General features: G+C 44.2%; 1 protein-coding gene across 1 annotated transcript in view; it reads left to right on the top strand.

The window, feature by feature from the left end:
- The window catches only part of MYO5B (myosin VB), a 211,019-nt gene that overhangs the window by 157,657 nt on the left and 38,609 nt on the right, over positions 1 to 14,753 (top strand). The window contains exons 21-26 of the mRNA XM_044431198.1: positions 570 to 718; positions 2,067 to 2,183; positions 4,688 to 4,825; positions 7,299 to 7,364; positions 11,372 to 11,611; positions 14,006 to 14,106. Of these exons, the coding sequence (XP_044287133.1) occupies positions 570 to 718; positions 2,067 to 2,183; positions 4,688 to 4,825; positions 7,299 to 7,364; positions 11,372 to 11,611; positions 14,006 to 14,106 (811 nt within the window). The remainder of the gene's footprint in view (positions 1 to 569; positions 719 to 2,066; positions 2,184 to 4,687; positions 4,826 to 7,298; positions 7,365 to 11,371; positions 11,612 to 14,005; positions 14,107 to 14,753) is intronic.

The raw sequence follows: 14,753 nt of genomic DNA, 5'->3' as shown, positions 1-14,753 counted from the left end.
ACAGTGGTATAATGAATAATATAGTAGTAGTAATGAATATAAGCACTTAGTGAATACCTCGGTTGTCTGATTATTTGGTAAATGCCTTTTAGTTTATTTAAAATATTCTAGACTGTTATTCTAAGCATTCAGTTGACTCAGGGTCACAGCCCTGTTCTTGAGAGAACAGGTATGTGCACGGTATGCAGCTAATTTATTTCTAAAGCCAGCAAACATAGGCAAATGTGCGAAAGAGCAACCGAGTGATTCCAGGGCTCTAGCCCTGTGGTTTTCACCCACTCTGTGAACCTGGCCTCCCCATCACATATTATTATGTGCTATTGTATTTCATTGTATTTTATCGTGTTGTAAGCCGCCCCGAGGTTTCGGCAAGGGGCGGCATAGAAATGTTATAATAATAATAATAATAATAATAATAATAATAATAATAATAATCACTGTTCCCAGCACACACGTGCTTTCCACATTCAAGGGCAGCATCAGCTCAGTGCACTTGAATGAAGATCCAAGAATTTAACATGTCGATTTTCCCCCTTTGTCGCTGCTGCTGGGTTGTCTTTCCCCACAAGATGAATTTGCACGAAATGCTATTCAGGAAAACCTCCTGATGAAGAAGGAGCTTGATGAAGAAAGAGCTCGTTATCAGAACCTTGTGAAGGAGTATTCGAGGCTGGAGCAGAGCTACGACAACTTGAAGGATGAGATGGCCATCATAAAGGTAATGGGAGGATCTTTTGTTCCTTGATCCTGTGCTGAGATATCCGTAGATAGCATTCAGTCTGTTTTAAGAAGCTCTCTGACTGCAAATAGTTACTTTTTCCCCCTATGGGACCAATGCAAATATTTAACATCAAGCATTATCCTGTACCTGTTATATGTACATTAAATACTATGGGGTGGGAAGGTCCTAGTGCAGACCTTCCTTCAGCCCCACACATACGCAGTGAGCGAAGGCAGTCGCTCCCTCTCTGTCTTCCTCGCTGCATCTGCGAAAGCAAACAAAGACTCATCTGAGCACATGGTTGCTGTCAGGCAAGGCTGTGAACTCGTTCAGGTTGACCTCCTTTGTGGAGAGCGCATATCCAGAAGCTGCATGAGAGCCACGCTGCAGTGGCCAGCAGGGCCAAACGGAAACCAGGGTGCACTCAAAAGCAAAGGAGGCAGAGCAAAGATGCCACCATGCCAGCCTATGTTACCTTAAAGCGCTTACTGCCAGCAACTGAGCCTTGGGAGTGTCATTTCGTCCTTCTAGAGCAGAGTGGTGGTGGTGAACATGCAAAAGCTGGCCAACCACCAACTGCCTGGCATAGAAACACAGAAACAGAGCGAGTCAGAAGGGGCCTCCCGGGCCATTTAGTCTGATCCCTGGCTCCAGCCGGCTCCGCTCATGACATGCCCACCATGTGCACGTCCAGCCTGTCTTTGAACCGATGGGGCCTCAACCACCTCCCGTGGAAGCCCATTCCACACCCTCGGGGTCCTGACTGTCAGGAAGTGCTTCCTGGCATCTAAATTGAACTTTGGCAGACAAGGGGAAGGAGGTGAGGGGTTTGGGAAGGGGGCATGCCCAGGAAAGGGGACAGGGCCATCTAGGAAACTGCAGGAGGCACCCAACATATTTTGCTTGCAAGACTGGGTTCTCCATGCTGCTGTGAGGGCACTAAAAGCTATAAATGTTGAGAAAATGTGTTCTCTCCTGGCTTCTCCCATGGCTTTGTCTCAGTCCTGCTCAGTCCTCTTTTAACTGATCTTGCAGGATCTCCACCCGCTTCAGTTCTGTTTTAAATGATTTTTGGTAAAATCAAAAGAAAACCTGAGCTGCTGATACTTCTCTTTTGTGTGCTGTTTTGGGCTATATGAGCACTGACTGTTATACCCTCAACAGGATATGCAGAGAATGATTAAAACACAAAATCTGGAACATAAGTGACGCACTCAAACAAAACACTTGTTTTTCCCGGGCCCTCAGAAATAATTTGTAAAAGCCAGTCCACACTGCACGACCATTTCCTTGCGCTCTCTTGGTACTGAGATGCCTGAATGCAGTTTCTCTCTCTGGATGGCAGACTCCAGGACATAGAAGAAACCCCTCTAACCAAAGCAGCCTGGAATCGGACTCGAATTACCCATCCATTTCTACATCTGAGATTGGGGACACAGAGGATGCGGTCCAGCAAGTGGAGGTATGGAAAAGCAATTCCAGCGGGGCTTGGGAAAGGCCTGGGTGGCATGTCGTATTGTCAGCCATTTATACCATGGTCTGCTCTCTGAGTTGTCTAAATGAAGTCGATGGAGTGGAAATGCGATTCAGAAATGTGACTGTTGCGTTTTCCTGTGCTGCTAGAAAGCCAGTGCTAATAATGCCAGGAGCAGCAGATGTGAGAATTTCAGCCCTGCGTTGAAAAGTCGTGCTGTTTCAGTCATTAAATTACTTAATCAAAGAGGATTAATTTTTAAAGGCATGCTTTTATTAAACACTTAGAGCTGTAAACACAGAGCATTAAGAAATAACGGTTAAAATGAAGCCAGTGGTTAATAATACATTTATGCAACATACTTTCCTTTCCAAAGGGTTACAAGTACCTTTTCAGTACTCCTGAGGATTAATCTTCAATTGTGTTTAGAGAGTTTCCGAGCCTTGGTGTACCTTTAGCATAAGCAGCCTTTTAAAGCACGTTACAGCAGAAGACATTAATGTATTTATCCTTGTAGCAGGTTGATTAAGAATGCAAAGAAAATGCCAAACTCTTCTTGGTGCTCTTCAGAAGAAATTTTAGAGTATTTTAAGAATTTGCTAGTTTTAAGTTGTGAGTGTAAGGCCAACATGCTCAGCCTCTTAAACAAGATGAAATGAATGAACCCAATGTGCCCACTGTAAAAGGAGCTCTCGTTTATTTATTCTAAATATTTCTATACCTGTAGCCAGTTGGATGGTTTACACACATTTAAAATGTAAAACAAAACCCAAACCTCAATAAGATAAAACCAAGAAGAATTTACAATCATGATCAATAAAAACAAAATACATAACCAATAATAGCAATGAACAGAATACAAAACCAATAGCAAAAATAAAGGATAATTAAAATAATTAATCCACAGTGCCACAAAAATAAAATATAATATAAAATTTTAAACTACTGAGAACATCAAAAGGTTTTAGCCTGGCAGCAAAAGGTGTCGTGTGTTGGCTCCAGGCACACCTCTCTGGAAAGCTGGATCCACGAACAGCGTCCACAGCTGAACAGGCCCTGCTCCTCGCAGTCACCTTCCTTATATCCTCTACAGGAGGTTCCAGGAGAAGGGCCTCTAATGATGATGCGAGGGTCTGCACAGGTGTGTATGGGAACAGATGCTCCATCAGTTATCCAGGCTTTAAACGGTCCAGGGCTTTGTATGTCAGCGGTAACTACTTTTGTAGCTTCGTCATGACTGAAGGACATCGTCAGAGGACTTTGAGGGTTATTAAGAGCAAAAAGCAAGAATAAGTGGAAGCAAAAGTATTATTTTGACTTTCAGTCCTCTGTTACAGATTTTTTGGTGGCCTTTAAATACTTCAGTTCTCAGTGCAGCCATTTCCCATTGAGTTAAATGGAGTATCAGCAGTTGCTGCTTACCTAGCAAGATGAAAATGGAGTTGTGAAATGTTTGTTTGTTTATTTCTTTATTTAAAACTTTTATATGCCATCCCCACATGCCTCGGCATCTTGGGACGGCTTACAATGTAGAATTAAAACAATAAAACTGTAACAAATACAGTAAAATTATATAAAAACAAAAGCAAAAACAAAAAAGCGACTGTTAATGTTGAGTAACTTTGGGTGGAATCTGCTACTCCAAGTACCAAGTGTTCAGACCTCTTGCACTGTCCAAACTTCTGTGCACCGTGCTTTTTCGTCTTGGTTTGAGTGCACTGATTCCTCACAACCACCCTCTGTGTAGGTGTGATCAGAGGCATTGTGGGACGCAGTACTGGTGATGCTGGGAAATTTGTTCCTGTGCAATCCAAGCAGGGTGCAGAATAACAGGCTCAAGTTACAGGAAGCCAGATTCCAGCTGGACGTCAGGAAAGCTTCCCGGCAGTTAGTTAGTTAGTTAGTTATTTAGGGCACTTCTATGCCGCCCCATTCGCTGAAGCCTCGGGGCGGCTCACAAACCATAAATAAATAGTATTCAATAAAACAATATAAATTAACAATATAAATTAAGTCGACCTGGCCAAAGAATAAAATGAATAAATAATATTAACAATTAAAATAACATTTAAATAAAAAGGTCTTTGCCTGGTGCCGAAAAACAAATAACGACAAATCACTGTTAGAGCAGTATGGCAAAGGAACCAGTTCCCCAAGGAGGTCGTGGGCTCTCCCAAGCATGTAAGAGGCAGTTGGGCAGCCGGCTGTCAGTTTGGAGCCTGCACTGAATGTGGCCCCTTCCAACTTGATCATTCTGCAAGTCCGTGTCCTCCTTAGGGGTGGGAAATGCTTTCTTGCTTTTCTTAGCGAAAGCATGTTGAACCAGCCATCTGGAGCACCCACTTTCAAACATGCCAAGCGATTTCTGTTTGTAGTTTGTAAGTGTCGCTGAGCAGCTTTCAGTGGTGAGCTCTTTGTGCATGCTCTGAGGATCACTCATATTTTCTAGGTCACTGCAGTTTCTTTTATTTCTTGATGCTCTTCCACCACAGGAGGTTGGCTTGGAGAAGGCAGCTCAGGACATGACCCTGTTCCTCAAGCTTCAGAAGAGAGTGCGGGAACTTGAACAAGAGAGAAAGAAACTGCAAAGCCAGCTGGAGAAGAAGGAGAATGACAGCAAAGCATCTCAGGTAGAAGACGGCGTGTCAGCATCAGTTTCAGTCCTGTGGAAAGCATTAAAGCATACATTAGGAAAGGGACTAATGTTTCATCAATGACCTCCCTGCTGTGTGCTTAATACCCTTATGTGGATGGAACAGCTACTGAAACTTGCCTACGTCCTTACCCTGTGGCAGGTTTCCTCCAGTCCCGGCTCCTATTCTAGTCTTGTCTGCTTCTAGCACTGGGGAAAGGGATATCTCATATGTGGACATGAGAACAAGAATGACTATTAATAGGCAATATAAAGAGGCCACTGAGCATAAAGTCCTCTGGAAATTCAGCTGGTGAGTGCCAAGAGAGGCTATTGGGAAAGAAGTGGAAAGCGTTCTGTGTACCAGATGCAGATTGCTCTGCACCCCATCAGAGAACTTGATGCATTTAGATGCCGTGGAGTATTGGTTGATGGAAAGATTCAGTTATTAGTTCAGCTCGCCCCTGAATGTGGAAAGTGTGTGGGGCATTCCATCTTGTCTGCCCTGGGCCAGCTCTGGGGATATTGAAGGGGGGAAAAGGATGAAGCTACCCATAGTATGAAATGGTTCAGTACCAGGAACTGCATTGCAAGATGGATCAGAAACTCTAAATGATCTCTAAGGGTACCACTGAAGTAGGCATGAGCGTTGCTTTCCGTGCCGCACTATGTCCCATTAAAATTTTCCTCTTGTTTGCAAATACTTTGCAGATCATCTCATTACTATCTTTGTATGGGACAAAGACTTTTTCATCCTGAGACTTACATACCCTGCCAGTGCCACGCTTCGTTAGGAATACACACACAATTATGATACTTTATTCTGTTGCTGTCTTCCTCCGCCTGAGGACAGAGCTTGCAATCACTGGAATGCGCAATCAGTGTTGGAATGATGTCTCTCCCTGTTGGTTTAATTGGCCTGACAGTGAGTCTGTTTCTGAGCTGCATGCATCCAATGGATTCTGTTTCCCAGGCCTGTGGGAAATTTTTGTCCTGAAGTGAGTCTTGCTAGTTTGAGGCCAGGTAGTGAAAAGGCAATACGGGCTTGGATGCCCTGGCTTAGTCTGATAGTTTGCCTTCTGTTTCCAAAAGGCCTCTTCTTAATTAAAGGAAATGTGCATATTTTCCTGCGAGGCAATAATGTGGGAAATGTGGAAACCAATGCTTAGCAATTCTACCTGATGGCGAGAGGTGGTCTTTTCACAAAACCCCAATTCAAAAATACCTGGGGGTCCTAACTGGCAGGGCATACTTCCTGGCATCCAAATTGAACCTTGGTTCCCTGAGCTTTGCTCCATTGGAACGCGTCCTGCCCTTTGCAGGACAAAACAGGTCTCTACCCACCTCCGTCTGACACCCACTAGATGGACTAGACAGACCTCTGGGCTGATTTAGCAGGGCTTTTCTTGTGTTATTATGCACTGAACATGACAACTAGTTTGGCACCAGCCCTAAACTGAAGCTGCAGTCACATAATTCTCATCGTATGTGTGTGTGATTATCCCAAGTTGCTGGGTGTCAGGTTTGTCTATAGCAGTGCTCAGAGGTACTTGGAAAAGGCATAGAGAGGGGTTACTGCACTGGGCAAATAGTTCAAGAATAAGAGGTTCATACTGGCTTTCCAAAATCAATCCTCCTTTATAGTATTTTTGACCTGTCTCAAAAATACAACATTCTCAAGGCAACTTAAAATGGAAATTAGTAAACATACTGTAAAATGTGGAAATGTGAACAAACAAGAGAGATGCATAAAAATAAATGAGTGATTTAAAAAGCAACAGTAGAAACAGTCCAAATCAAAGCTGAAATTGAGACTGTTAAAAGGGGCAGGCTTGGGCAAGTGTCCCCATGGACTACTGGCTGCACTGGAGATACTGACTCAGAATAGGAAAGTGAGGACTGTTCCAGTGAGATGGGAGAGCAGGGATTGGGACAAGGTTTTGGGAAGCAACAAGAGGAGCAGGAGGTAATTATCTCAAGGCCAGTTCCTGGGAATGCCCAAGATGTACAGACAGTGGGAGGGGATGAGGGGGATGAGGAATTCTCGGAAGCAGAACAGCCCCCCTTGCTTGACCCCATGGCAAGGCATCAGCCAAGGTGAGAGGAGACTTCAGGAGGCTCTGGGATCAGTGGGCATCTTGTAGAAAATCACTGCTTGCATCCTCTGCTATCCATGCACACGAGAACATCAAATAGGATACAGAAAAATCCTACGAATGCTGGGAAAGAAAAGGAAAGGAATTCCTGCTGCGAGTGTCCCTGCTGTACCATTCTGTTGCTTATCCTCCTCTCCATCCGTTCTGTGTTCCCCACACGTGCTTCAGTTTACCAGCCCTTTCTTTCACAGCCAAAATGCTACGCTAGCAAACAGCAGATTTTGTAAGGTGACCCAGCGCTGCAGTCAGAAACCCAACCTTTATAGCCTGTTGTCAAACCAGATCTCTCTCTTTCTGTCTTCTTAATCCATCCAGGTAATTGAAATGAAGAACGAAATGGATTTGGACCGTGATATGGATCTGGCATACAACAGTCTGAAGGTAAAAGGAATTTCCAGGCTGGGGATATATCTGTTTCCCACTGCAAGTGCCAGGTTGTTAATAACCTGGAAGAGCTTTCTGGATATCCATCTCTATAAATCAGCATGGCAGGGGCAATACCAAAGTGTCTCCTAACTCTTTGCAACCCCACTGTTTTCCTCCTCATAAACTGTGCAGCTTTCTGAGCTTAATTTGGTTACGACAAAACAAGGCTTTTAGTTCTCAGCTTGATTCTGCAACCTGACTTCGCTCTCTTCTTGCTTTGCACCTTATCAGTTATAATCATTGTCCTTGGACTCAGGTGAGCATTGTGGGGTCTGCAAAGAGCTGTCTTTATTTCTTAAACCTGGTTGAGACATACAGGAGATAAAAAGATGAAAAGACCCTACTCTTCAGCAGCTGCAGTGCCTACCAGTGAATTTTCCAGGCTCCAGGCCACAGTCACCTGTAATCTGAATGAACCGAGTCCTGGAGATTGGAAGGACCCACGCTGGCATAGAGGGTCGGCCCAACTGGGCACATGCCGAGGCCCACCACCTTGCAGGGAGCCCAGTGTCAGTGCCAGGATCCTTAAGGTGCGGCAGCTAATGCTGCTCTTTGCCTATTCACCTGTCTTTGGGCGTGCAAGCACTGACAAGAGGAAGGAACTGATAGCCTCCTTCACTTACATTCCACTCATCCTCTGAGTGATGGTACAGATTGGACCCAGAGGGAGAGGGTAAGTGAAAAGGCAGAAAGATTGGAAATAGAGTCACTCGGCAGAGTTCCAGAACCTGGAACCCTGGGAAGAACCAGATGTGCCTGTATGCTTTGTCCCATGCCTTGCAGGGCCCTGTTACTTGTGACCCCATTTTCTGAAGTAATACAGACTGAGAGCTTTCTCAGCAGTTGTCACACCTGCTCCACAGAGCACCTCACGGAGAAAGGCCAGGGAGGACAATTGCCGCCATGCCCGAAATTTACAAGATGAAGAACTTCCATTTAGAGAGGCCTGTTTTAATGAACTGATCTGTCAGTATCTTCCTCTGTTTTCATGCTATTGGTTTTACTCTGCACTGTATCTTCTTGGTAGCATTTTACAAAACTCACTTCTGTTGATACGAAGTGGTCCCATAATTCAGGCAGATATTTTCCCTGCCCTTCCTAAAGATTAAACTTGGGAGCGTCTACATGTAAAGCGTGCATTGCACCATTGAGTCATTTAACTCTCTATTAGGGAGAGGGGAAAATGTTTTATTTTATTTTATTTTATTTTATTTATTTATTTATTTATTTATTTATTTATTTATTTATTTATTTATTTATTAAAACATTTCTATGCCGCCCCTTGCCGAAGCCTCGGGGCGGCTCACAACATCGAATAAAAGACACGATAAATTAAAACAATAGACACGATAAATTAAAACAATTTTGGCTCTGTGAAGAGCCGTGCTTCTTTTGGCTGTTTGTCCCCAGAACAGTTTCCATCCCAGCTGGTCCCTAGAAGAATGCTGGCGCTTAAGAGATGGGGCCTGAGTTTTCCTTTTCCCTTACTACCCCTTTTCCTTTCATGACATATACTGTAGGTTGTCGGCCAACAGGAGGCATAGTCTTTTTTGATTAGTGACCTGTCAGCAGCTTCGTGAGTCATTCCGGCTGCAGAGTACACTGAATGCCTTGAATCAATCCATGAGTATCGCTGCAGCAAGTTTCACTGATGAGCCTTGTCTTCTGCAGCTTGCAGAATTCCACGTCATGTCTAGCATCTTTCACAGAACCTGGCCTCTAGGGAAGCTCAATTTTCAGTTAAAAAGTTCTTACAGTTATGGAGATGTATTTTCAAATGAGTGGACTTCATCATTTCTGTCAGAGTCAGATATTAAGAAGCTCTGCTTTTATGGGGCCTGTATTGTATCTGCTTATTGAACAGATTTTCTCCCTTTGGTGCAACAGTTCTTTCCCCCAAATCTACTGCTTGTACTGCTAGGCCTGTGCCAAGAACAGCTCCATTTATTTATATAATTTGCGCCTCACCTTTTTACCAAAACTGGTACACAAGGCATTCTTTTCCCACAGATATTTTGTGTGCAGGGAAAGGAATAGAGGTGGGGGCAGTGAATACTGCCCCAAAAGAGAATTTAATTCCCCCCCCCCCCCGCCAACCAGCAAATAGATTTGTTGTTTCTGAAGGAAACTGCTCAACAATCCTCAAATTATGCTAAGAATCTTCCTTTCTTCTACCTACTCCTCTGGGTCACTGGAAGAGAAATTCTTCAGTTGACTCACATTAAAGATTTATCTTCATGTTCCAAACAACTCACACATTAATCATGAGCCTGTGTTTTTTTAAGCATCTCCAAAACACAACCATTTCTTTCAAAGGAAAGCACAAATTCTATTAATGTCACTATCCAGGGAGGATTCTGCACATGAAATGGAAACGTTAGTATAAAACAATTTAGGAAATGCACTACATTGAGAGACAGGCAGCTGCACGTCTTGCCTTGACACCAGACATCAATCTTGCTGGGCTGAGAGCATCACGGGAGTTTGCCCTGCCTGCAACCAGGGGCTGGTTGAGCATGGGCGTTTCTATTGCCTTCCAGGTGTGTTGGGTTGCAGCCATCAGCATTCACAGCCAGCATCTTTCCCACATTCTATCACGGGATTCTATCACGGGATGGGGAAGGCAGCAATAAGCCATCATAGCTTATTCATAGCTAATTGAATAGCCTGTGAACTCCTAATTATATTTTAAGAGTCATCTAACCCAATGAAATGCAGCAGGCGCCATGAGTTAAATAATGGAATTCAGGGGGCAATCCTATGTCCTGTAGAAGCTGCATGGAGAGTCACAGGAAATGCGCGGGGGGGGGGGTCCACATTTCCCAAGACAGGGCTCTGATCTCAGGAGTGGTGGAGGTCCCCCCTCTCTCTCTTGCCCTTCACAACCAGAAGAGGCCAGGATGCGATCTGTCTTCAGGGCTCTCTGGCCCTCTTCCATCCCCCCTCCAACGGACCATTGGAAAAAAGCCCATTTAGTGGAGAATGCAGTCTAGTAGGGTGGGGGGGGAGGCAAAGATGCCCCCCCCATTGAATAAGCATGAGTCTGGGGGCTTCCTGCCCTTGAAAGCACAAGTCGCTTACTGATAGTTGAACCAGAGATCTGAATTATGAGTTAGATTCCTAAAATTAAAATAATAATGCTTATCATATGCTTTCCTTTTGGTCTTTGGCATTCTTAAACCTGACTTGTCCAAGTTACAAAGACCAGCAAACATTTCCTCCCTCTGGATTTCTTTTTAAAAACTGCTTCAAGTAGGATAGAAAGAAGACCAGTGGGGGCCACCTTCTCCCTTTTTATTTTGGTGCAATGTTTAATGTATTCTTAATATTTTCAATTAAATAATCCTATTTAAAAAGGGAAAAAAGTATCATATTAGAAGTGAAAAACTAGGAGGGAGATATGAACTCCTGGGCTACAAACACAGGGCTTTGTAAAGTCAAGTAATTGATGATTATTCAGTCAATAATTAATCAAATAATTCAAATACTGAATACTGGAGAGTGAATTAAAGTGAATCCCACAATCGTATCCATCCCTTTTTTACTCCCAAGGCAAGTGCAGGAAGGGTACTCAGCCACAGCTCCAGGAGACAGATGAGGAGCAAGATCTAAAGCAAAGTTCAAAGGCCTCCCCTTGGCTATATTCAGGATTCAATATTTATACCTCATCTGAACACAATCTCCTGTATTGTTCAACACAAGGGCACTGCTAAGAGTAACTGACAGAGACCCGCTTTTTTACAGGAAGGAACAATCTGAGAGTTAGCAGTTAGCTCCAGAGCTCGTTTAGAAATGCATCCAGCTTCACCATCCAGCTCTGGGACTCTAGTTGATGACCATGGTGTTGTGGGTGTGCTTTGTAACTGGAATTGCTCTAAAGAAATTTAAAAGTGAAAGCAAAAATCCCACGGTTGTTAAAATGTACTGAGCAGGGATCACTTTTCAAATATCATTTTTAATAGAGGCAAGAGTTAGAATCAGAGAACAAGAAACTGAAAAATGACCTTAATGAGCTGAGGAAAGCAATAGTGGACCGGGTGGCTCAGAACAACTGCTCCAGTGATGTCCGTGACAGTTACAGTCTCCTCCTGAATCAGCTCAAGTCGGCTAACGAAGAGCTGGAAGTCCGGAAGGAAGAGGTGCTTATTCTAAGGACACAGATTATAAAGGCAGCCCAGCAAAAAGATACAGGCAGAAATATGGTAATGGATCAGAAAGAAATCCTTCCATTCGTGTGTGTGTGTGTGTGTGTGTGTTGTTTCCATGGTGGCCAACTGTTGTTATTTCTCCATGGCTTTGGCACGCTCATTTACAGCAAGTCCGAAATCAGAATGGCCAAAACCTTTAGAATCCAAGTTCGTTTAAAAAAACACTCAATAAAAAAGAGTGTTTTACCCCCTTTGGTTCTTAAATCTTTCAACTGGGAAAGCCTGGCTGGTGTGCAGAATAATTCTTGTGAATTATTCATTTGTTAGATCATTTGGTCAAAATATCAGTCCGACAGGATTTATTGCCATGCAAATGTAATGTCAGTTCAGCTTTGGCAGATGTAGCAGCAGCATATTTGAAAGCGTTGCATCTACTAGGTTTCAGTTCTCTCTGAATTGTGAAAATGCGTTAGCATTGTGCTGTGTGCAGAGCATTATGGGGATTAGTGGTTGGGGGCCCTTGTAGAATTAGCCTAAAGTTGAGATCTGGAGGTTCTTCAGGTGAAGCTCAGGAATGCTGTCCGATGCTCGGTCTTCTGGGTCATGAAGCCAAGCCAGTGAAATTTAATGAGAAGAAGCAGAAGCTTGGCAGCCAGGTGGAGCACTGACCAGCAGATGAGCTGTCCTGGGCTGAGATGGCCAGCAGGGTCATCAGTGGCTAAAGCGTCAAGTACAGAGCAGCAAGAAAGCCGTCCGTGAGACTGCTGGAAAAGGAAAGCATTTCCACGCAGCAAGTGAGCATTTTTGTGGCCATCCTGGATGCCGCTCCCTTTTGGGTGTCCTGATCCTTGGGGCTCTGACATGCTACCAGCCAAGGCCTGTGTCTTCAGGCTGGCCCTGGGCACATGGCCATCTCTGCTCATGAAGTCTTGGCGTAACCGTGGGAGCTCCAGAGTGAGTCCCCTTAAACTTTCCCAGTTCTGCAGACTACCTGGGTCAGGACACTTTCCTGCACTGTAGTTCTGGGATTTCCATCAGGTTACCCTGACTCTCCATGGCTTGACAGGACCGACAGCAGCAGCCTCCTCCATTGAGGGGGTGCTTTCTTGTGCTTCATGTCAACTGATCCCGGCTGATGGAAGGATGCATCCAGGGAGTACAGCCATGGCAGCAGCCTTGGCAGGTCGCAGTCTAAGCGAAAGGAGGCTGGAACACACCTGGGGACACAGCAGATTGGTGTTGTGTTGTGTTGTGTGTCAGGAAGTTAGCAGGCATGGATGACTTGCTGACGGTCGGCGATCTCGAGACCAGGTGAGATTCTTGCTGTGGTCTCGGTGAGAAAGAGGCCTGACCTGGAAGTTTGCGCTGGGGTGAGGCAGATTCAGTAGGCTGTCTTGGGGGTGGAGACATGGTACCGTACTATCTCCCCCCCCCCGCCGCCCATCCTGCAGCACCATGATACAGCCTTGAGGGGCTTACCCTCACCCCAGGAGGCAGGATGGGCAGGCTGCAGTTTGAGCCCCAGCTGGTTTTCACAGAGAGTCAGTTCACTGTTTGTCAAGGTAAAAGTCACCCCTTGTTTACATATTACCTTGGACAATTTGTCCAGTCCACCTTGATGGAAGATGGGCCCATTGCTGTTACAAGGTGGAGTACACCTTGTCACTCAAGGTAAAAATATAAAGTAGCCTTAGGTATGGATTACTTTATTCAGCTAGAGAGCCTCTTACTGGAGGCAGTTCTGCAATGAACTCTGGTTTAACGTTCTGAGATATTTTTCAGAAGTAGGAAAGCAAAGAGAGAGAATACAAACTATGCCAAATTACAGTTCTCTCTGTCTGCATTGACTGAACTGATTCAAAGACAAGTCACTGAGAAAAGCAGGTTGGGCTGATCTGCTTTTCCTCCTGGTCTGGTTAATTTTGTGAAATATGAATTTCCCCATGTCGGTTTTAATTTCAAAACTAGGCTCCTCTTGATCCTAATATGGTTTGAATACCAATTTCCATTCATATGTGACAGTATTGACAGCAAGACTACCTTTCCTAGACTTTAAACTAGTTAATATTCTCTTCTCTTCTCCATGGAAGTGGCAGTTTGGTGAAATGAACTTGGAGTTGTTAGTGTTTTCACTAAACTGCAATTCCCAGGATTTTGGGGAGAGCTGTGAGAGTTCAGCCAGCACAAAACTCGAAGCTGGTTTGTACTGTGTGGCTCCCCTCAGCATCTCCACTTTTTCTTTATGCTGCATTTTGCTGCTGCCCTTCTTTTCCTTTTCTGCCTGTTTCCATGGGTTTATGGCTAGTGCAACCATGATCGTAAACCCCTTAACAAATCAAAAGGATTGCATGAGTGATCAATTTAGAATTGCTGGAATATTGGCAGTGGGCTGGGGGAAATGGAGATAATTTGCAGAACAAAACTTTTCACAGTTGACTTTTTTTTAAGGAGTCCAGTATCAACATGCAAACTAGCTGGCCAAACAGTGACAAACATGTGGATCCAGAAGATGCAATAGAGGCATATGATGGAGTGTGTCGGACAAACCGGTAAGCCTGTCTTTGTTTATCCATTATGAAGGGTCCGATGTGTTTAATCAGAGCTTCTGCTTTGTGCTCATTTCTGAATAATTCAGGAGAACATCACTAATGGTAGGTGTGATTGTACGTATATTTCTATTACTTCCTCTTACAAAAGCCTCACAGTATTACATGTGGGTTTATCACACTACTACAGAATCTGGTATTTCTTTAAAAGGTTGGTATCTTGAGAATCTCGGTTTCGTTTAAAAAAGTGGGAGGATTTCTGGAGCTCAAGGACTCATGGAGTATATCTCAGAAACATTTCTATGGTGTTGGGTGGATGTTCTAAAAAAGGAGAGGAAAGCAACTTTTCAATATGGTTCCTTGAAAGATTGTGAATAACTCCAGCTTCTGAGATTTTGGGCCCATTCGCTTGCCCAGTGCTTTGAGAATTAGACCGCATGCGTGGTACAGAATTAGGTGTTTTGTGGAGCAGATCTGTGATTGCTTCAGTGCACACACAGCTTGCAACTCTAGACATAAATTTATTACCCTTTCGCCTCCATTCACTAGCTTTGCATTGGCATAGCTGAGTTGCAAATTAGGTACATTGTGCATCAGATTGTGTGGAACAGAACTACTCAAGGTGTTTCTTCTACAAGTGCTTTCAGACA

This window comes from Varanus komodoensis, unplaced genomic scaffold (assembly GCF_004798865.1).
Source record: "Varanus komodoensis strain SLA01 unplaced genomic scaffold, ASM479886v1 scaffold22, whole genome shotgun sequence".
Taxonomy (NCBI): Eukaryota; Metazoa; Chordata; class Lepidosauria; order Squamata; family Varanidae; genus Varanus; species Varanus komodoensis.
Note: the sequence above shows the minus strand (reverse complement) of the source record. Positions and strands in the feature narration are given on the sequence as shown.